Genomic DNA, 22,337 nt, shown 5'->3' on the forward strand with positions numbered 1-22,337 from the left:
TATTTCTTTAGTGTGTTATAATGATTTATGTATAGTAATTTTTCTTTTTATCACACTTGAGAGTGGAGTCACCTATTTTGCACTTGATTTAGTGTTACAAGGAAGACATTAGTTTCTTTCTTACAATATATGTAGATTGTTTTAACCCAATTCTCACTTTAAATTTTGATAAGCTAGCAGGAGGACTCTTCAAATTTATTTTTCTTCTGATGAGATTCATGGATATTCTGATTTTCTCCATTCTTGGAGAAAGTCTTTGCGCTCAGTCTTTCAAATTTACCAGGCAAGATCTTTTCTGAGAATTGTTCAAGTCTGAACTTTCCTTGTGATAATTTATTTGCAGCTTCAACAAATGCTTGAAGTGCAAGGTTACTTGGGTTATATGATATATATTGTTGATGAGTGTGTGTTTAAACGATTTTGGTTTATGTTTGTGACCATTAGAAGTGTACAAAAGATGAGTTGGACTAGTAGTATATGATCCAAACCTGATCCTCATTTTAGATTGAGTCAATTTTTAGACCCGAACATGTCCATGAACCCGATCAAATGGACGAGGTTCAGATTCAACAAGAATGAGACAATAAATAAGACAAGATTTTGAACAACATCATTTTCATTTACTTCATAATAGTAGTACATTGGTTCAAACCATTACAAAGATTCATCATAATCAAACTAGATTACAAATTACCAAACTAATTCAGCAAAATTCCATTGCTTATTTCAAATAAAATCCACTCCAAATTGATTTGCTTTTGCGCATTAACCCTATCCCTAAAAAGCACCAAAGACATCTTCAACCAATTTCTTGTTTTTGCCAACTCAATCTTTAACTTCCATGTATTTTTTTCCTGCTGCTTATCAATCTTCAAGTCTCTTTTATCAATCATTAATCAATTTCTTGTTAATGATTCAAAACTGGAAAACTTCATAACTTTCATGTAGAAAAAGTTGTTTTTTCAATAGTAATAAGGATAAACATACATTACAAATGAATGATATGTACAAGTCCCACCTAAGTGCTCAAAATGGATATCTCCATTGTAGATGCGATAAACATACACACACTAAAATAATCATAAGGATAAACATTTAAAACTAACACATATCAGACAAATTATTGTTAGAAGTTACTATAGATTTAGGATTAAAGGTTGCTAGCAGAATCAACAATAGCATTCATTATTCAAAAGATGCAAATGTTGAGAGCTACATGTGTCTCTAGAGAACAACTTAAGCACTTGCAGAAATTCGGTATGAGTTTGGGATTAATTCGGTATGTGAAGTTGCTAATAAAGGAAGTGAAATCCCTTAGAAGGTCTCAGTCGTCAAACAAGTGGTGCAACGATGGAGGGAAAAACGCACGTGGAGGCATCCAGATTTTTCTTTCTGGCAGGTTCAGAGGCAATTCAGGCACTTCATAAACTCTATCAATAAACTCATACCAGTCATCCATGCCTAATAGAGAACTAACAAACGGCTTAACTTCAAAAACTTCAAACTCATCCATATGTTCACCAGTTCCTATGAATATGACCGAACTCTTTGTTGCTGCAACACTGCACATATAACATTAATAAGACCAATATGTACCCAAAACACAGAAAAATATATCTAAGTAAATACATTTTAAGCAAATCAATTGTTATTCGTGTAATATCAATAATGGAATTTTTAAGCGGTTAAGATCTCTTACTTTAAACTTTAAAGTGAATTGGTAACTTACGCGCTAAGAGAACCACCACCCATGGCATAGCCATCCATTTTAGAAACAATTACAGCTCCAATGTCAACACTCTGTGTAAATGCTGTGGCCTGCTTAAGACTACGATGATCAAAAGCATGCTGACCAATATTGCCATCGATAACCAATATAACAAGATCTGGTTTCTGCAACAAAAATATATCAGAATTTATTGCCATCGATAACCAATATAACAAAAGTATCAAATGCATATACAACATAAATAATAAATACCGTTGCTTTTGAAACTTGGTGAATTTCTTCAATAAGAGCATCTTCTTCTTGTTTGTGCCCCCCACTCACATCAACAATTATAAGATCACAGTTTCCTCCTTGCATCTGTCCACACCTTTCACGGCAATTTTGACAATATCCGACTCTGTGTCGCTATAGATGAACGGAGGCTCAGCAATGAAATAATAATTACTTACTTGGTAATTGAAATCATAGACAATGAAATGCAATTGATATAAAAGTTTCCATGATCAAGCAAATGGTATTAAGCACTGCATTATCAAAACTCATCTGCAAGGAATTATAACAAGAACAAAAAAAAGGTTGGGCATAGATGTCCCCTATTAGAAATTAACAAAAAAAATGAAAGCATTAAAAAGACTAAACAGATAACCCCTGGGAAAAATAAGGTCAAGTTCTCTTTATAGTTGTAATGAGGTGAGAGTGGGAATTTATAGTTGGTTGAGTTTTAAAATAACTTGTATTCTGATGGGGACATAAAATTATCACTCATAATACAGGGGATGAAAAAGCTAAAAACAAGCAGAATATATGCATACGAATCAATGATACAGGAAACATTTATTTAAAAGCTTGCACGAAACAAAGGAATGTTACATACCAAAACTCACTTCCGTGAGAATATTATCATTCTCTAATAAATTATAACATGAATGAAGGAAAACAATACAAAGAGGTGGTAATGTTTCAGGGAACTGGGATTCAATGGTATACTAAAGGTTTGTAAATTGTTGAAGATGAGTTTATTCACCAATAATCATCACTCTGAATTAAAATTTCCTTAAAAGAAGATAGGTAATCACCAATCTTCATCATATCACAAGAAATACAAACATGTATGTACCTTCCATAACAAGGGATGTTAGTTTCAGCATAAATCTGCTTCAATTGATCAAATGCACCATTTCTAAGTGTATCTGTACACACTAAACCTGTCTTTAATCCTTTCTTCTGATAATGATTTGCAAATTGTGCACACGTTGTTGTTTTTCCACAACCTGAATTTAACATTACATATAGAAATTAAATTCAAAAACATAAACATAATGAATATAATTAACAGTAAGTAAGAGTAACAAACCTTGAGCACCAACAAACATGATGGCACTTGTTGGATCATCTTACGAGCTGCGTCGAAATCATCAAGATTAAGATGGTTGTAAATAATGTTCTTGATTTTGGCATGCATGTCTCGGATGAGTTTGGGTTCAATAATGGATTGAATGAAAGCTCGAGTAATCTCATTGACGCAGCGCTTGCGGATTTCTTTGTCAATCACAGTTTCATTGCTCATCTTGTCGAAACCACGTAAAATCCTCCCTCCTAAATCAGCGAGACCCATTCTACAGATTATTTAGGGTTTCGATATATGAAGTTTTAGGGTAACAAATTAAATGTAGATATAATAACAAATCATAACCATTGATTTTTTCACTTTCCATATTCTCACCACTCTTCTTTCTTTCCTATCAGGGGAGATGAAGATGTAGTATAACGAACCAATAGTGTGAGATTTTCTTTTCTCACACTACTAGTTTTCAGTGTGTCTTTCAAATTTTCCATTTTATTCCCTTTTATTATATAATCCAAAGGAAAAAAAGTAGTCATTAATATACATTTTCATTCAAATTATGATATGCATTTGTTCATACTTGATGCAGGATTTTTACTAGAAACAAACGATTCAATTCTTCAATATTTATTATATGTACTATAATTCTAACATTTACTTTGTCAAAAGTTAAATTTCTAGCATGCAATACTTATTATTTGCATTTTCAAGATAGAAACAAGAAATAATAAATAAATAGTTTGATACTCCCTTCATCCCAAGTTATGTATCACTTTAGCAATTTCACATAAATTAATAAATGCAGTTGATGTTGTATAAAAAAGAATAATTATAAATTATTTTACAAAAATATCTTTTATTAATGAAATGGAAAACATGAACTAAAAGAATTGAAAAAAGATAAAGTGATAAATAGTAAATCGCATAATAGAAAAATAAGCATTATCAATTCTTTGATATTGTAGAACGACGTATAATTTAAAACAATAAAATTTTGTTAGAATAACATATAATTTAAGACGGATGGAGTATTATCAAAACATATTAGTTGAACAATACACAATCAACATTAAACTTAACGAATAATTATTATGACTTCAAATCTTTAGGAATTATCCATGAGACGGATGGAGTATTATCAAAACATATTAGTTGAACAATACACAATCAACAGTAAACTTAATGAATAAATATTATGACCACAAATTTTTAGAAATTATCCATTTCGAATTTTGTGTAAACTTTCGCAGTTTATCTTTTATAAAAGGTATCTTGTTAAATCTAAATATTGTTTATAAACTACCATTAATCTTAATTGCCGAAACTATTTTAATGTTTATAAACTACCATTAATCTTAATTGCCGAAACTATTTTAATGTACCATAACAATAATATCATCAATAAATAACAAAGATGATTCCTTAAATCAAATTGTCTTACGGTGATCCTTCGTCAAAATAGACTAAATGAAAAAAAAAAATAGTAGTAGTCCTACATGACTATATTGATGTTTTAAACCCACACAAAATCTCCTTAAAAAAACCACACAAAATCGTTTGGTAGAAAAGAAGCCCTTTAATGAAGGGGAGGAAAAGGGAGGGAAGGGGAGATATTTCAATTAAATATATGTTTGGTTCAAATGATGAGAGGGAAGGGGAGGGAAGAGATTTTAATCAAATATATGTTTGGTTCACAAGGGTAGGGGAGGGGAGGGATTTTAAAACTAAATTACTTTATTATCCCTCTAATATTAAAATAGTATCACGATTTTTAAATTATTCACTTCATAAAAAATTAAACATGAAAACTTAGTAACCGTAAACACCATAAATAATCATACACAAAACTTCTGACAAGATATTGGATATTCATAAATATTAGAGCACTGATTTATAAAATATATTTATAAAATAATCTACGAAAATATAAAAATATTTATAAAAAAAAATTATTGTTAGAACTGATTTATAAAATATATTTATAAAAAACCCTGCACAAAATTTGTTGATAATGTTTTAATATATAATACAATTAAAAAATATTAAACAAAAAAAAAAGAATTCTCGTAAAAAAAAAATATTAGAAGAAAAGAATATGTGGTTCTACTTAAAAAAAAAAAAAAAAAAAAAAGGATGATATAGGCATGTTTAAGAAAAAAGGGTAATAAGCAATATATTGAAACACTTAAATTTTTAATAAGGACAATTTTGTCATTTAAAAATGAATATGAGGATAATTATGTCAATATAATTAAAATTGCATTAAATCATTTATCTTTCCCTTTCCTCCCCTCCAAAAAACTTCAATTTGAGGGGGAGCAATAAATAAACTTATAAGGGATTTTGCTCCCCTTCCTCTCCCTCCCTTCCCCTTCTAAAAGTTGAACCAAATACAATAAATTTAAAATATTCTCTCCCCTCCCCATCAAAACCCCCGAACCAAACGAACCCATGGTGGTGGATGCTAATATTAATATATTACATTAAAATGCCCTTGCTGCAGGTTTATTGAACAATTATTATTTTTATGTTAATGGTTAAAAACACTTTATCCTTTAACGAGGCATCTTTTCTACCTCAAAGACTCAAGTAGTAGCTACTAGCTATGCAGTAACTTCTTTTCACTCAATAAGCTGCCATGATCTCCTCCACTCCACCTTTTCTTTTCTTCTCCTTCTCCTTCTCCAATTTGATGTGCATGCATGTGATGGTAATGTTGCATTTGCATCAATAATTTCATACTAATTTTATCACCAATGTCATATTTTAGAAATTTGAAAATAGAGTGCTTGAGTTATCCTTGATTTTGCATAGTTGAAGACGGTGAAGGTAATTTATTCACCATTAATCAAAATTTTACTTTTGTTTTCATTCTATTTTTTTCTAATCGATCCATTATTATTTACTTAAAACTATTATTTATTGAAAAGGTTGGCAAGGAAAAATAAATAGTGCAATCAGATAAACTCTCATATGGATCAGTCAAGTTCAGGTACTTACGTTCTCTTCAACCATAATTAAAATCCTTATGAAATTATTTTTTTTCTTGTTAATTCATTCTATCTTAGCAAAATTAAAAAAAGATTGGAAATCTGTCAAGATTACCGTGTGACCACCCCAACCAGACTGGGCTGGCTGAGAACGATCATCTACAGTCAACTTATGATGATTCCCGTAGGTCTCACCATAGAACCGTTAATCACGCTCTGATCACACGGTCACAAATCCTCATCCAGATTTATGTTCCTGTCTCCTTAGAAATCAAGGACACAGTAGTACGATCCTATAGAACAGATCCTGTTCAAGTAAGGTCGTGACCGTTGCTCTCCGCGTAGAGTATATAAACATTTAGTATAAGCCTAAACCAAACGATGTGGGACTTTATTTCATGTTTGTAGTATTAGTTTCAAAAATGAGGTTTCTGTCTTTTGTTGTTACTATCTCTGCTCATCAATTTGGCGTGACGTTTGATGAATTTTTCTATACTCATTGTTGCTATACTATATCTGTTTTTGAAAATTGTAGAATATATTAGAACTGACTCCAAAGTGTGTGGTAAAATGATGCAATTAGTGTAAGCTTCTTTAAACTTGAAAAACTGAAGTGTAAAACAACATGAAGAATTTGATATGTATGTGAAAGTAACAAGCAGGGATAAGATTTGTTAGCAGTTTGTATGTTATTCTTCAATTTGTAGATCTATGTAAAACCACTATTGATCATTTGATAGCAGATAGTCCCTTTCTCTGTTGTGAAAATTTCAATATTGTTCTTCTTGCTTGAGCCTCTAACAATAGGTTTTATCTCATGTCAAAGCTTATTTGTTAAATATAGTATGAGAGTTGAGAAGTAGTTTTCATCATTTAGGAACCAAAGTGCTAAGGGATCCGATGAAATAAAAAAATCTGCAAACATTATTGTAATCTATTTTATTGATATTATTGTACTATAGGACATAAATCAAGTAAACAAATATACATAGGAAGAACAATGCAAATCCTGCTTCAGAAACACAAAAAACTTATGAAGTAGAAACATGAAATAAAAAAGAGAGCAAGAAAGGGTGAAAAGAAAGGTTTCTAATAACCGTGTCAATTAATGTGATTATGAGAGATTATCGTGCTCAATAACTTGTGCTCCTCTAAATTCTTCACCTGGATTCACAGTCACAGGCTCCAATATTGAAGCAGGACCAGTGCATACAAAATAGTCCCTCCCATATTTGTCCGACATGGAACCAGGGCTTGACACATAAATATCCTCAAATCCCATTCTTATCACCCTGTAGAAAATCTCACGTCCCTGAAAGAAAGAAAAAAACCATTCTATAAAAAGGCTTCACTAAATATGGTACATGAAAAATTCCAAATGTTTTGTTCGTCACATGTCCACAATGTAAGTCATTCTAGAATTTAATTGGTATGCATTGTCTGTGTAAGGATCATTTTCAATAATGTGACAGCTTATGATTGATTGATTGTGTAAAAAATATTGTATCAAAATGAAACTCGTCGTTCTAACCTGATCAATGATTTCATATTTTGAAGGTGGTGTGTTATAAAAAGCCTTTGTTCTTTCTTTAGGAGGTGCAGCAAAAACTCTACTCATCTTATTCTCGAGGAGAGTAATAGGAACACCTTGTTGAGTCCATGAACCTGGCTTCATTTCAGGCTCAGCGCCAAATGAAATCAACCTTTGAGACTCGGATTTCATTGCTTCTGATGGAGTCAAGATTTGAAAAGGGGAATCAAGAGGAGGGTGTGAGCAGTATGAGCAGGTTTGAAGACCTTTAATTGCCGCACCACCTCTTCTCTTAAATCTAAAATGGCTTAGTATAGCATTGGTTAGAGTGACAGGTTTTGGAGATTTGTTCTTAACTATAACTGCTGTTGCCATGCTCACAGGATAGAGGGACACAATATAAGTCATGTCAAAAAATCTATTAGTGCTGATCAATTCAACCTGCAGAAAATCGAATGGAAGCATCAAATACAACAGCCAACTTTCAGTATTTCACTTTCGCACTGCTAGCAAAAAAGAAGAAAAAATACTAATTCAATGATTGTGCTAAATGGTATGTTGAAACTGATGATTCGGAAATATGATTTGTTTGGTTGAGCTGTGACGAAATATGTCCAAAGCACTCTCATGTCCAGCTTGAAGTGACAATTTCTAGCTTTTGTATTTTCACGTTGGAGAGTGCTTTGGACATGTTTGTGAACACTCAATAAATTTGAGAACAGAAGCTAATTATACGTTAATGCAGAAGCGAAGAACCTTTGCTATAATTGATTCTGAGCTTAAAAGCCAAACATAATAAATTCCTATTCTAATCACATTTGAAGCAAAAGAGTATCTAATTATCAATCAAATTGTACCTGTAGAGCATCAATGGCATCATAGTCAACATCCTTTACAGTCCATTCTAAAGTTGAAGGAAGCAACTCTTTTGCACCAGGTTGTAATACTTCATTCAAGACCAAACCAATTCCACCTTTGGCTTTGTAAAGACCAGTTTCATTGGCAGGAATTGTGTAAAGAAGTTCCTCAAGTCCATCATCTTTCCAAAACACTTTTGGTTTGTAAGATGTTACATGAGCATCAGGTAATCTTAAGCTCAATGAGCTTCCATTTCTAACTGTTAGCTCAACAATGGGAATGCTATTAGACTCCAAGAATTTGATGCCTTTTCTTCCAAATTTATCATTGAGTGCCTCAGGAGTTGAAAGAGGTGTTGTAGTTGTAGCAGCTGAAGAGGCTTTTATTAAGTTTAGTTTGGGAAGAGATAGGGAAAGAAAAGAAGCCATAGAGAACAAGTAATAAGGTACTTTTTAAGAGGTTCCACACAAACAAATTATGAGCATGCTAATGCTAGTTGTAACACAGTACTAAAGAAGGAAATTCATGTTGTCAAGTGATTGATTCTGTGTGGAAGGACATGTTTGCATTGAACTCATGGTTTACTCTTGGATGGATCAATCTAATAGTGCCAAAAAAGGACAAAGAGTGCAACTCAGCATTGCCACATATATCCTTTGTTATCCGTTTTGGCTTTTTTTCCTTGGACTTCTTTATTTCTTATTTTCATTCTGCTAGAGCATGAGCTCATGGTTATTTCAAGTAATTAAATTAAAATTACTTTGTTCAAATGTTAACTTAATTCAATATATATGAAGAAAAAAAAGTAGTATATGAATTGTGATGGATGGTGAAAAATGTGGTTTCTAAGATATACATTTTTCATGCAGACAAAAAGTCAACCTGAAAACAGTATATGAAATTAGACTTTGTCTAATAGTAGTAACAAGTAAACATAATTTTGTAACGTGTACAAGTGTAAAAATAAGTCCCGTTTATCTTATTTGACTTAATGATGGAATTTTTTATCCAATGTAAAAATTAATTTGTGTCTGGTGTAAGACTTATCTCACTTATGCATCATAAAATTGACCATAAAAATAACAATTTTTTAAATATTTTGTGTTCACACTAATCTCAAGTTTTTTATATGGAATTAAACCATCCAATAAATAAAACATCAGTGATAGGTCATCCATTGAAAACTACCAGTAAAACTGTAAAAGTAATCAAATAATGTAACAAAATCAAAAATATTGAAGATCATAAACCATTAAAGACTTTTATTTCTCATTGAGATTCAAACTCTCAACACTCCTTTCCCCTAAAATTTAGAGAATTAATTAAGAAAGCAAAAATTAATAAATAAAGGTTTCGTGGAATCTAGAAATTATTCCTTAAAAAAGTTAACTTTTACAATTTTCATTGCATTGAATACATGAATTTTCATTAAAAAAAATTATCATTTACTCCCTCCGATTATAAGAAAAAATTGACATTTTAGATTTAAGTGTAGTTAATGTATTTGGTCAAGAAATAATTCTTGGGATGGTCACCATATTTTTCACCTTGACCTATTTGCTTTGCTCCCTATTGGAATAATAAAATAATTGAATTTGGTTTGGCCAAAAATAAAATTTTAAGTTTAATTAACTTTTAGACATCATTTTATAATATAGTACATCTCTTGCATCAGATTAGGACTGAAAATGAGTCGAGTCAAATCGAACTCGTCTGAGCTCGACTCGATAAGAATTAGCTTGGCTCGAAACTCGAGTTCAATACGAACCTTTCTTTTAACTCGAGTTCGGCTCGTTTAAAGTTCACGAACAACTCGGTTCAACTCGTTGCTCAAGTAACATAATTCAAAGTTTTTTTTGTTTTTGTCAAAAGTCCATACCTTGACCTTTAACTTTATTTAAAATAAAAATAAAAAAAATTGAACTAAAATAAAGCAATAGAACATGTTTGTTTTATGACTAAAAAGAAACAGAATTGTAGTCATTTATAATTAAACTTCAACTGTAGCGTACTATTCATGCACATAAGCGCTTTTCTTTTATAACCACTCCTCCTTACTATTGTTCTTCAACTCCCCGATGTGGGACTAATTGCAATACACATGTTTAGTTAAAATCCTGCAAAAGTATGTTATCCCGATTGCTTTTTTTTTTCTTCTTTTCTCTGTTTTTTTTTTATATTATTTCCCTCTTTAATTATAACTATCGTTGATTGTTAATTAAATTAGTTCTAATGAGCTTAGTTCAGTTGGTAGTTGGTATAACTATTGAGTCAGCTCATCAAATTCAGCTCATTTATTTAACGAACTTAATTTTCAGCTCAAGTTCAATTCATTTGGTTCATAAACCAAGTTCAACGAGTTAATTGTCGAATCGAGTTTCAAACTATTGTCGAGTTGGTTCGGTTCATTGCCAGCCCTACATCAGATACTTGTTAATTTTTGAACAATAATCGTCATACAAGATTTTGTAGTAAAACTATCTAAAACAGACTATCAGATTGAGGGACAAAAACAGCCACGTTTTATATTATTAAATTAAAGGAGACGAGGATAAAATAAAATGAGTTAACTCCACTCCATACCAAGGTTGATTAAGCAAAAATTAAGACTCAAAAACAACACAACTCTTTCCATGACTAAAGCACTGAGAAAAAAACAAAGAGAGCCAGAAAACAAAGAACAAAGCACAAATGAAACAAAACCAATACAAATATCAGCAAATAACTATCACTACTACTAGTTTAACTGCTCTTAGAAGAATCTTCAAATGCTGGGGTGGATCCATTCCTTTCTAACAGGACCTCTGAATTCACGTTCCCCTGTGCTGCATCTGCAGTAGCTGATTCTTTCATCAAGGTTGTATCAAGAGACTTGGGTAATGTAACTGAGCCAAATGTTATATCACTGGCCTTGTTGACCTGTTTTGAGCAAAGAAATTTAAAAGTAAATTTTTTGTTGACATTTGTATGTTTAGATTAACCTTAGTTTGAAGAAGCAATAATTTTAAGCAACTTGCAAAAAGGGCTTTTTGCAAAGAAAATATATATATAAAAGCCTATTTGATTTTAGAAAACAAGTTTTAATTTCTTAATTTCGCTTTTAATTACAAAACTATCGCCTTGTATTACCTTGATTTGTACACAACAACAGTTTCCAGCAAATATCTTTGACAAAAGAAACAGTGGTGAAAACAAAGTGACAGATTCACAATTAAAATTGAAAACAGAATAATATAGTAAATGTTTTCCAATACCACACAAGTTCTTACATTTCAAGTCCAAAACAAAGCGCACTAAGCAGGTTATAGACAGTGAAACAGATTTAAGACAACTGTTACCTGTTTTGGTAACTGCTGCTCCTTAAATTTTCTTTCCTGAGTGGTCTTTTCGCGGGACTCATAAAACCCAAAATCATCCAATATACTTGTTTTGCTTGCATGCTCCTTGAAAATTTTGACAATTTGAACACCCTTCTCAAACTTAACCTGCAGAATGACATATACATAAGCATCTAGTTGAAAGGGAGTCGCTCATAGCATAAAATGAAACAAGCAACAACCAAGCAAATACCTCCTGAGTATCCCTGCTATTAGTTACAGGTTTGTTTTCATTGTTTTCTAGTGTTATGTGCCTTAACACACCGTTTGGAATATCCTTAATGATATGCCACTTCACATTAAAGCAACCAGTCCACCTATCCTGCTGCCAATACTCTACAGTTTTATCAAAATCAACCGGACCAGTCATCTCAGCTAAACCAACAAATTGACCGCTAGTGTTGACCTGTACGGAAAAAATTGAATTAGGAAAAAAGAAACAGTCAAATAAAACCAATAAAATCTATGAGTTTACCAAATGAAAACTGTATATGGCACCCACCGAAAATAACAAAAATATAGGACAGCCACCAGCTTCCTGATATGCAGCATCCAACTTTTTGTTGCCGTTGGGAGTGCTTGCCCAAACACTATATTTTATGCTTTTATGAACATCGTCCTCGCTATAGGATTTGATGATGAAAAATTTTGCGTCGGAATAATTCTCAGACAAATCTTCTCCATTGTATTGTTCTTTATTCAGAACCAGAGGGACTACTTCGTCATCACTCTTCACTGGAAGGTTCTGCCCTTTGAGTAATAAAGTGACCGGTTCAGGACTTTTGACACTTTTATTATCAGAACTCTTGGCAGCTCTAGGTCCCTTATTTAGCTCACTGAAACCATCTCCATTTCTTCTGGAATCATTAGCAACATAGCCATTACCTGTTGCTCTGTACTTATTATCAAAAGAACCTGTTCTAGATCCGTATGCAGAAGACCCATAACGAGAATTAGCTCTGAATGAGCTTCCATATTGACTGAACAAATTGTTGCTTGGATACATCCCGTTCATGAATCCAGGAAGTAGTTCCATTCCAGATGGATGTCTGGAACCATTCAAGTTCTGCAACAAAGAAGCTATATTTGAGTTTAAGGAACACACACAAAAAAAAAAAAAAAAAAAACACTTATATCAAACACGCTTAGTTCGCATGCACAGTTGCACTTAGAAAAAGAATGACTGAATACCATACCATGAATTGTGGAAGTGACTGAGAGTGTCTTTGATTCCTTTGAGATGAGAAGTCTTTGATATTTGCCACTTGGGAAGATAATCCAACCTTTCCTCCATGTTTGGACTGTCTATCTGAAACCAATGACACGTCTGTAGGGATTGCTGACTGTGCACCATGAGTACTCAACCTTGGACCCTGATATCCTGACAATGGAGCACAAGCTGGCAAGCTAGACCCTTGATAAGAATCCTTTGTATTCAAAGATGTGTGCTGGGAACTTTTCATAAATGCCTTCAACCCATTTTGATTTGTACAATCACCATTGACCATGCTAACAGAGTTTCCTTTATTCATAACATTTGAAGTAATACGATCCGCATTAACAGCAGTTGACATTTCTCGTTGTGGAACACTGGTTTTGTTCGGAGCAAATGATCCATCAGCGGAAGTTGGAGAGTTGTAATAAGAACAGGGATACTGATACTGTTGCAGCCCATACATCTGACCATCATGTTGAACTACAGGAGAGGAGGAATTCGGTGAAGCATATGCTCCATATGGTGTGTAGCCATAACCTTGGTGATACATATAAGAGCAGTTATCCCCATAAACACCCTGTAAATAGATTCAGCAAGAAAAGCATTTATCAAGTGGTTAGAGGCTTCTCGTTTAAAATATATGTATATTTCAACACACACAAATGATAAGAAACAATGATAACCTAGTAGAACAGAAACACCAAAAAGAACAAAAAAGAGTCAAAACTTCAAGAGCATTTGCAAAATGCTTTATAATCATTTAAATTTAAAACAGCTACACTGGTCTACCAACTTAAATGGATTATATAACTCTCAACATATACAACACAGTTTAGCGTTCAGCAACAGTCTAAAGTCCTTTAATTTTGTAGCTAACAAATAAAAGAAAGTAGTCACCATCAAATGGTTCTTCAGCAGAATCTGATGCATAAGTATAAAATAATGGCATACGTGATACATTCAACAAATACGGAAACCAGAGATTAAGGTACTTACTTGAGTCATCCCTCCATCGAGGTTCACATAATTGGAATAACCACTCCAATCTCCTTGCCCATCATAACCTGGAATTGATCACATCACCAAGTCATTTTTCCAGAACGGATAATAATAAAAGTCGCTCAAATATTAATTCAACAATCTTAGCATTTTTCTTTTAGGTAATCGGCATGTATTTGTTTATATATATCCTTAAAAACTTAAACAGCTTACCTTACCTCCATAATAATATGTAGAAGGGTATCCATTTGGAACATAGCTAGGATTTGGATTGAATGGCTTGCCCGTCCCCTTAGCTGCACCATTCGCAAAAACAGGTCCATTCTGCATACAAATATATGACAAATATCAGTTAACACAACATAACAGCAAACTTTATAAAAATAAAAATAAAAAAAAACTCAGTATCCGGTCCAATGACCGAGTAATTCGGGGGGATCAATCCCGCTGTCCGCTAGTGGGTGGCCCAGTTAAAGGCAGAGCAAAGCTCTAAATGGACTAGCCCACAAAAAGTGGCATTGCAAAGATTCAAACCTGAGACCATGAGAGGATCACACTCCAAGGTCTCAAGGCTACACCGCCAAACCAACATAGCAACAAACAATTGTATGGGCCTGTTTGGATAAACAGCTTATTTGCAGCTTACAGCACAAACACTTATCATGATAAGTGCTTATGCATAAGCTTACTTACGTTATTTTTATAGAAAGAGATAAAATAAAGTTAAATTTGGAATACACTGTAAGCTGTTTACATAAACTATATTGGAGAACTTGTGAAAATAAGCTAAAAAAAGCTTATAAAATTGTCATCAGCAGTTTTCATAACTTTCCCAAACAATCTTACAAAACTTAAGTTAGCATATAAGCTCAAATAAGTCAATCCAAACAGGCCATATTTTAGTATCTATTAACATGAGCATATGCAAACTTAATTTTATATTACCTTGATTACACAAAAGTAATCGTGGTTAAATTTGAGCCTAAAACATCTTATCCTGAAAGGAAATTTTGTAGTTCAACCATAAATCTCAACCCAATGCAAAAATTGTATTTTTTTTCACTAATGGGTCTACATGGCTTTGGCTTTTAGGAGAAAACACAATTTTGTTTCAAAACATCATTTTTTTCTCAAAAGTCAAGTTTTGTGAACCTTAAAAGAGGCATGCCCAAACACGTTCAAGACCATATCAACCAACTTAAAAACATGTGCAGCATCAATAAGGTTAAAATTACCTTCTTTACTGGCTCGGCATCTCCAACTATAGTCTTGGGCTGCGAATCCAGAGACAAATTCTGCAGTAAACTTGCAGCTTCTATAGTAGCTAGGTCAAGGAAAAAAATATACTTTCATAAACACTGAAAAAATATATATAAAGAAAAAAAAATTAAACAAACAAATACATAAAAAAAAAAAAAAAATCACTAAGAAAACCTATGCTTGCAACACAGCAAATTAAATACATATGTTAATATTGCAAAAAAAATTGGCTTTTGGGAATTTAGCTAATAATTATTAGGTTTCAGTTATGAACTGAAAATACTGAAAGCAGAAACATATAGCTTGATAACAAAGTGAAAGCAAAGAAATTAAGTAACCCTAAGAAAGATATTACACATGCACACAACAGAAATTCGATGAAAGCAAAAACCTAAAAAATGTTACTTAATTTCCCGAAAAAAATCGAGAAAAATAACAAAAAGAGAAAGTATATAAAGAGAGTGGAAGAGGGGAAGCAAGGATACGTTCAGAGGAAGGAGCAACAGAAGGCATGATAGATCGAGTGAAGTGAAGTGTCGCCGCCAAGAACGTGAAGTTTGGGTTTTAGAGATGCAGTGAGTGAAGGAAGAATATAGAGAGGGATTTTAGGTGTGACTGTGTTTCTTTATATACCGACATTAAATAAGGGAAAATGAATCGTATCCGGTTAAAATTTGATGGTAAAAATTCTAGTGTAGTGGGAGCCGGTATTTTTTGTATGCATGAACAAAAAATATATTTAAATTTAAAACCATAAAAAAATATAATCATAGTAGAGGGCATTCGGCTAAACTTCGGTTAAATTCTCGCTTCATCAACAAATTTGATACATTCGGTGGGACAATACGGCATTTGACAAGGAAAATTTTAGTTGCGCAGATCGAGACTACATTTAGTGCATACATATGACGTAGTCTAAGCAATATGGATTAATCATCATCAACAAAGAAAATGTCAAAACTAAAAAGACGAACAAGTTTTCGTAAACGTTGGAAATGACGACATTATTGGCTCCCCCGACTTTCCTGAGAGACGGTCGATTATGGGTCGATGTAGGATGTATATGGGTCAATTTGGGTTGGGCTTAACCAAACCCAAAACCCGAATCATATATGATACTTCGGTTTGAGTGAAGTAAAATAATCATTCGTTATATTATTTGGTCGGTTTTGACAAACCCACTAATTCCTAGTTTAGGTTGGAAACTGGGTTACTTCTTTTTTTTAATATCAAATTACTATATGAATAAATGATGAGTCCTCAAATTTTATTCATAAAAATTAATCAATTTTTTTATTTTCTTAACAAAAATGTGTAATCTATTTTCACTAATATCAAATAATAATTTTATCATAAAATACTTGCAACAGTCTAAAGTTGCATAACATAAAATTACATTAGCATTAAAATGACCAAAAAGTGCAATACCGTGATTTGTAACTCTAACATGTTATGATTTTCAATATAGATGATGTCTTGTGCCAATTTTTGAAATTAGATCTAGCTTATGACTAAAATATTTGGTATCCTCCTTCTTCCTTATGAAAATAAAAATACAAATGTTGTTCCCTATGAAAATAAAAATACAAAGGTTGGCATTACTGGGTAAGTTAGTTTATGGGTTTGGATCTGGTTTTTTTATTTTTTATGAGTTTTCATTTTTGAAACTGTATTCATCCAATTACCCAGCCTAACGCACTTTTTTTTTATCTTTTTTAGTAAGTTTGACCGGGCCTAACCCATGTACACCCCTATGTCGATGTATGATATCATACTTAAGTGACCCGTAAATAAATTGAAGAGTTAATTGTTTTGTTAACTCTGTAATATATGCGAAGTCTGAAAAATGACTTTGTAAAAAAAAATATGTTTTAGCCATGTAATTTAAGATTCTTTTTATCTTTGACCTCTTATTCTTTCCTGTAGACATAAAGACTAAAAAAGTGCCCTAGAGGTTGATTTTTTTCTTTTATGATTTCGCATGCATGTTTATGTCGTTAAAATATGACTTTCCACGTAAAATTATAATTTTCAGACAATGGACAGATTAATTATGAATTTTTTTAAGCGTGATAAACTAAAAAAAAAACAACGAAAATCTTGACCTACAAATTGATTTTTGAATTGGTTTTCTGCGTACACCTCTATAAAAATACATAAAGAAGATCTTCAAAGTTACGAAGAATTTCGGCTATAACTCGATTTATTTGATTTTTCAACAAAAACATATAAATGAAATAATAACTAAACTAGCAAAATGGAGTAAACTCATCATGACATTACATAAAACTTATGGTTAAATATGTTCCAGATCACTACAAATATGCACGCTTTCAAAATTTGTTTGTACTTTAATTTTAGGGTTAATACCCCCTTTGGTCCCTGTAATATGAGCGATTTCCGGTTTTAGTCCCTGTAAATAAAAAAATTTAGATTCTGTCCCTATCATTTCAGATTCTTCCGCTTTTGCTCCCTCACTTAAACTAGTCAGCAGAATCTGCTGACGTGTCCTACTGATTGTGTAATTTTTTTCTTTTTTCTTTTTTTTTTAATTGGTTTCAGATGCCACTTGTATATTTAATTTATAAACCATTTATTTAAATGTTAAATTTTTTAAAATCAAATCATCCAATTAAAATCATTCATCAATGTTTTCCATCTTCTCCTTCCCATCGTGATTCTTCTTCTTCTTCATACTCCTCAAGATTCTTCTTCTTCCATTCAAACCCAAACTCATGAATCTTCATCATCTTCAACTCAAACTCATAAAAACTCATAACCAGTAATCTCATCACCCATTTTTTCTCCCTCATTTTCTCCAGTGCTCTTTCAACCTTTCTCTTTCCCACACAAATCTTCATCCCCAAAACAAAACCTATAACCCAAAAAAACTAAACTTTAAACAAAAAATGGAAAAGAGTGAGTCAAGGATGATGGGTTCTCTAGATCTGGAATTGGGAGATAGAAAATCGAATTCCAACACCCATCCATTTTCAAATCTGCAATTAACCCTGGAGTTGGGAGAGAAAAAATTGAATTCAAAATTACCATGTTTTGAGAATGAATTTCAGGGTTTGTTGATTGATTTTTGGATGAAGAAGTTGAACACTTGTTAACCAAAAAAATTGAAATATATGAAAGGGTAAAAGAAGAACCTGAATTTATGGATGAAGAACCCAAATTTATGCCACTTGAGTTTATGATGAAGAGGAGGAAGAAGAACCTGTTTTTTTTTAGGAAAAAGATACATAGACACACTTCCATGTACACCCTCCATGTGGCATGGGCATTATAGTAATTTCACACATTTTATTATTTTTTTCCTTGATTCATCCTTCCCCTCTTTCACGTGTTTATCTCTTTTCTTCCTACCACAACAACAGCCTCGCCACAACCACTCCCCTTCTTCCTACCACCACCGTTTAAATTTGAAACTCACGGCGACGGTGACACCGTGAATGGCGACGGTGATGAAGACACGGCAAGTTGCTGAGGGAGGCGACGGAAGAGGACCGGTGAGAGGAGGACGGAGGCAACGAAGTTGACAAAAATGAAGACGCCGACGGTGGAGATACCAGATCAGAAACGAAAGGACGGGAGATAGTTGTTTACATAGCCGTCGCCGGAAAAGAAGTGGGTTGGTGGCGGAGGGTAGGTGTGGCCGGTGGAGGAGTTCGAAAAAGGGAGAACGACAGAGGGAGAAAGGAGAAAGGAAAAAGGGGGAAGGAAGAGAGAGACTGAGGGGAACGTTTCAATTTTTTTTTCTTTATTTTTTGTTTTTTGTTTGTTTGAGCTGTCACTATTTTATTGGCAGGTGGGAGGAGTAGAGTGGTATATGCCACGTAGGGGTGTGTACGTATCAGTTCTCTTTTTTTTAAGAGAAGAAGAAGAATTTGTTCTTGTTGCTGCATATTCTTGTTTTTGTGGTTTTTTATTTTTAATTTTTTTTTTACGAAAATATATTTTATGGTTTTTTAATTGTAATTTTAATTTGTTTTTTATTTAATTTTTAAATAAAATAAACAACTGAATCCAAGTGGCCTTTGAATCCAATTAAAAAATGAAAAAAATAAGATAATTACACAATCAGCTGGACACATCAGCAAATTCTGTTGACAAGTTTAAGTGAGGGACCAAAAGCGGAAGAATCTCAAATGATAGGGACATGATCTAAACTTTTTTTTTACAGGGACTAAAACCGGATTTCACTCGTATTACAGGGACCAAAAGATATATTAACCCTTAATTTTATTTTATTTTTTGCTCTCCAATGTTTTTTCATTCGCAAATTTGGTCCTTATCGTCAAATTGTTGTTGATTGGGATAATGGAGATGGACATGTGGATGTCACGTTTTTTTTTAAAAAATAAGCCTTAGTGTAGAGATTGTGCCATTGTAGTGGACTTTAACCCTATTTGAACGTTGTAATGACCCGAACCACACCCATAAATATAAACTAGACTAATTTATTCTCCTTGTTCGTTGTGACCAAAACCCTAATTATCCACCTCATTTTTCTTATTGTACTTCATATCTCAGCTCGAAACAGGAGATCCATGGAACACCAAGGAAGCAACAATCGCATAAACAACCACTCACACTCAAACAATGACGCGTCATCTTCGATATCTCGACCTAAGGGACTAAAATATCATTGTGGTTATCGAACCATACTTATGACAACTAGGAAAGGGAAGCATGTAAGGAGACAATCCTGGAGATGTCCACATTGGATGTTATATCTGATATAACTTTGATTTATTCTTCTCATTTCTATGTTTTTTACATTTTTTTAATTGTGATTTGTGACACTTGATGGTTGTGTTTGAAAATGAAGGACATGTGCAACATGTTTATATGGACTGATGAAGCATAAGAGATTGACAGCGTTGATGAGATTAATGAAGTTGGAACTCAATAGGTTGGTGTCATTACTTTAGGCATTATTGAGGAAGCAAGGAAGAAGAATCAAAGTTTTACAAAAAATTTAACCATGAAATAGTGAAAGGAAAAGTTATCTCAACATTGTTAATTGTGCCTTTGATTTTCTATCTTTAATTTGTTATGAAGTTGATGTTCTAGGATTTTAGGTATGATGTATCAGTTGATGTATTAGCGGTTTGTTGTTAATAAGTGATGATGTATCAGTGGTTTATTGGTAAGAAGCTATGATATGGTATCAAAATCTTATTGTAATACTGAATGTTGTCATTATTCAATGGATTGTGTTTTTTTCAAAATGATCACAATGTGGTCCAAAATGACAATAAATAATGCAAATTTGCTACTAAAATTGATATATGATAACATGTCCAAATGATTTTCTATTACAAATTGATATGACAATTACTAAAAGCAAAAATGGTTAATAATAAAAGGTGCACCAGAACATCTATAAAGGTGCACTAAAACATCCAAAAGGTGTGCACCAATGCATATATAAACCACCATAATGTCATCTAAATGTAACAAAACATTTAAAAGGTGCATAGCAAAAAAGGTGAGACTGATATTATCGACCAAATATTACATTAAACAAGTGCACATGGAAAAAAACAGTTATGGTTCATTATACCATATTTTATTCATTTGGTCTACTGTCCTCATCATTATCTCTTTTTTCTTTATTGAACTTGCTAACTTTCTTATTCCATTTGACTAGACATGTGACCGTCTCTCTTAAAATCTTGTCCAAATCCTCTAGTGGTGGCGTTTTCAATCCATTCAGCATGGCTTCAGCTTTGTTCCACATCGAGTTCCCAACAGCTTTGACTGTTTTTCCTCGGATCTTTGAAATATTCCCCTGCCAACTCACAAGTCCAATAATTAAACTAGTCGTTGTATCATCAAGATGGTTTGGTGATAGTATCTTCAAGCCATTTATTACCATGCCAACATAATTTTTACCATATTATAAATAACATAGGCATTAATGTCATGTTTATCAATCATTCTTGTAGTATAATAGAGGTTAAGTTAGCATTACCTTTTTGTCTATGTTATCAATGTTATCAACGATTTGAGTAGAAGACATTGGTTGAGTGGTGTCTAAGCCATTTGTCATATAAGCATTTTCGATAGCGTTTTCATGTTCATCAACTGTGGAGAAAGCAATAATTGCATTGACCTCGTCCTGACAATCCTTATCAACTGTTTCACGTTCATTATGCTCCACCCCGCCAAAACCTTCTATCAACTCATCCCCTTCAAACCCATCTTCTTCACCAAACATCTGATCTTTTTCACTATCATTAAAGTGAACATTATTAAGTACAAACTCACTGTCTGAACTCTCGTACTCTGGGGCTTCTTCAACTTCGTGAGCAATACCTTTCCCTTTGTCGTTAAGTTTGCTTGCACCAACACCATAAAGTTCAACACCCTCGAGACACTTTGGATACTCGTCATTACCTGAATCAGTTGTGGTATTGTAGTCCACATATATGTCAACTTCTTCAAGATTTTCAACAGCAAATTTAGCCAATTCTAATGCATGAACATCAAGACTTAGCTTTTTTAGACACTCATCCAATGGAATGTTGCTTGGTTTCCACCATAGTTTGACACCTTCATCACCATTACTTTCCACTCGTTTGTCTAATTCCTTTGCATGACCCAATGCCCTGAATAATGACCATCTCTCTGGATCCAGCCCCTTAAATACCCTGACCTCACCACCAAAATATTGTAGCTTAGGGTTTCTTACAAAAAAACCCTTGGTAAAAAAAACTGCAGTAAATCCTCCACCTACCACATGGTATACGAGGACAATTAGTAACGGGGGGAAAGGGAAAGCAGTAACGTGTATCCAAATAATAAACATCATTAAAAAAATATCAATAAATTCATGATTTAAGACAAACCAACATGATCTCCTTCAACTTATTGCATAAAAGATATTCAAATCATATACCCCACAAAACCCTCACATGGTTAAATCAAAACAAAGACAGATCATGATACCCTAATATTAAACAAAACCCCGCATGCTTACATCAATCCAATGTTGTATTATTTCACAGATTTTTACCA

The 22,337-nt window shown here is 32.9% G+C and overlaps 2 protein-coding genes, 1 long non-coding RNA gene and 2 pseudogenes across 3 annotated transcripts; 1 reads left to right on the plus strand and 4 right to left on the minus strand.

Moving 5' to 3' along the window:
- Nucleotides 1-725: 725 nt before the first annotated feature.
- On the minus strand, nucleotides 726-3,521 carry LOC11442671 (signal recognition particle 54 kDa protein 2-like; annotated as a pseudogene).
- A 2,150-nt stretch (nucleotides 3,522-5,671) lies between these two features.
- On the plus strand, nucleotides 5,672-6,340 carry LOC120577123 (uncharacterized). The gene is made up of 2 exons (XR_005643169.1): nucleotides 5,672-5,903; nucleotides 6,005-6,340. It is a non-coding gene; the product is annotated as an uncharacterized lncRNA (long non-coding RNA).
- Nucleotides 6,164-6,389, minus strand: LOC112416885 (uncharacterized; annotated as a pseudogene).
- Nucleotides 6,390-6,991: 602 nt separating this feature from the next.
- LOC11442672 (photosynthetic NDH subunit of subcomplex B 2, chloroplastic) lies at nucleotides 6,992-9,075 on the minus strand. The gene is made up of 3 exons (XM_003624570.3): nucleotides 8,453-9,075; nucleotides 7,596-8,036; nucleotides 6,992-7,376 (listed from the first exon to the last, which is right to left on the minus strand). Exons 1-3 carry the CDS (start codon nucleotides 8,879-8,881, stop codon nucleotides 7,179-7,181), a joined length of 1,068 nt encoding a protein of 355 aa, XP_003624618.1. The 5' UTR covers nucleotides 8,882-9,075; the 3' UTR covers nucleotides 6,992-7,178.
- Nucleotides 9,076-10,952: 1,877 nt separating this feature from the next.
- LOC11435767 (YTH domain-containing protein ECT4) lies at nucleotides 10,953-15,947 on the minus strand. Its single transcript, XM_003624574.4, has 9 exons — nucleotides 15,791-15,947; nucleotides 15,281-15,360; nucleotides 14,264-14,369; nucleotides 14,043-14,110; nucleotides 13,027-13,623; nucleotides 12,333-12,896; nucleotides 12,024-12,236; nucleotides 11,792-11,938; nucleotides 10,953-11,372 (listed from the first exon to the last, which is right to left on the minus strand). The coding sequence occupies exons 1-9, from the start codon at nucleotides 15,816-15,818 to the stop codon at nucleotides 11,196-11,198; spliced, it is 1,980 nt and encodes a 659-aa protein (XP_003624622.1). The 5' UTR covers nucleotides 15,819-15,947; the 3' UTR covers nucleotides 10,953-11,195.
- Nucleotides 15,948-22,337: the final 6,390 nt, after the last annotated feature.

Source organism: Medicago truncatula, chromosome 7 (assembly GCF_003473485.1).
Source record: "Medicago truncatula cultivar Jemalong A17 chromosome 7, MtrunA17r5.0-ANR, whole genome shotgun sequence".
NCBI lineage: Eukaryota > Viridiplantae > Streptophyta > Magnoliopsida > Fabales > Fabaceae > Medicago > Medicago truncatula.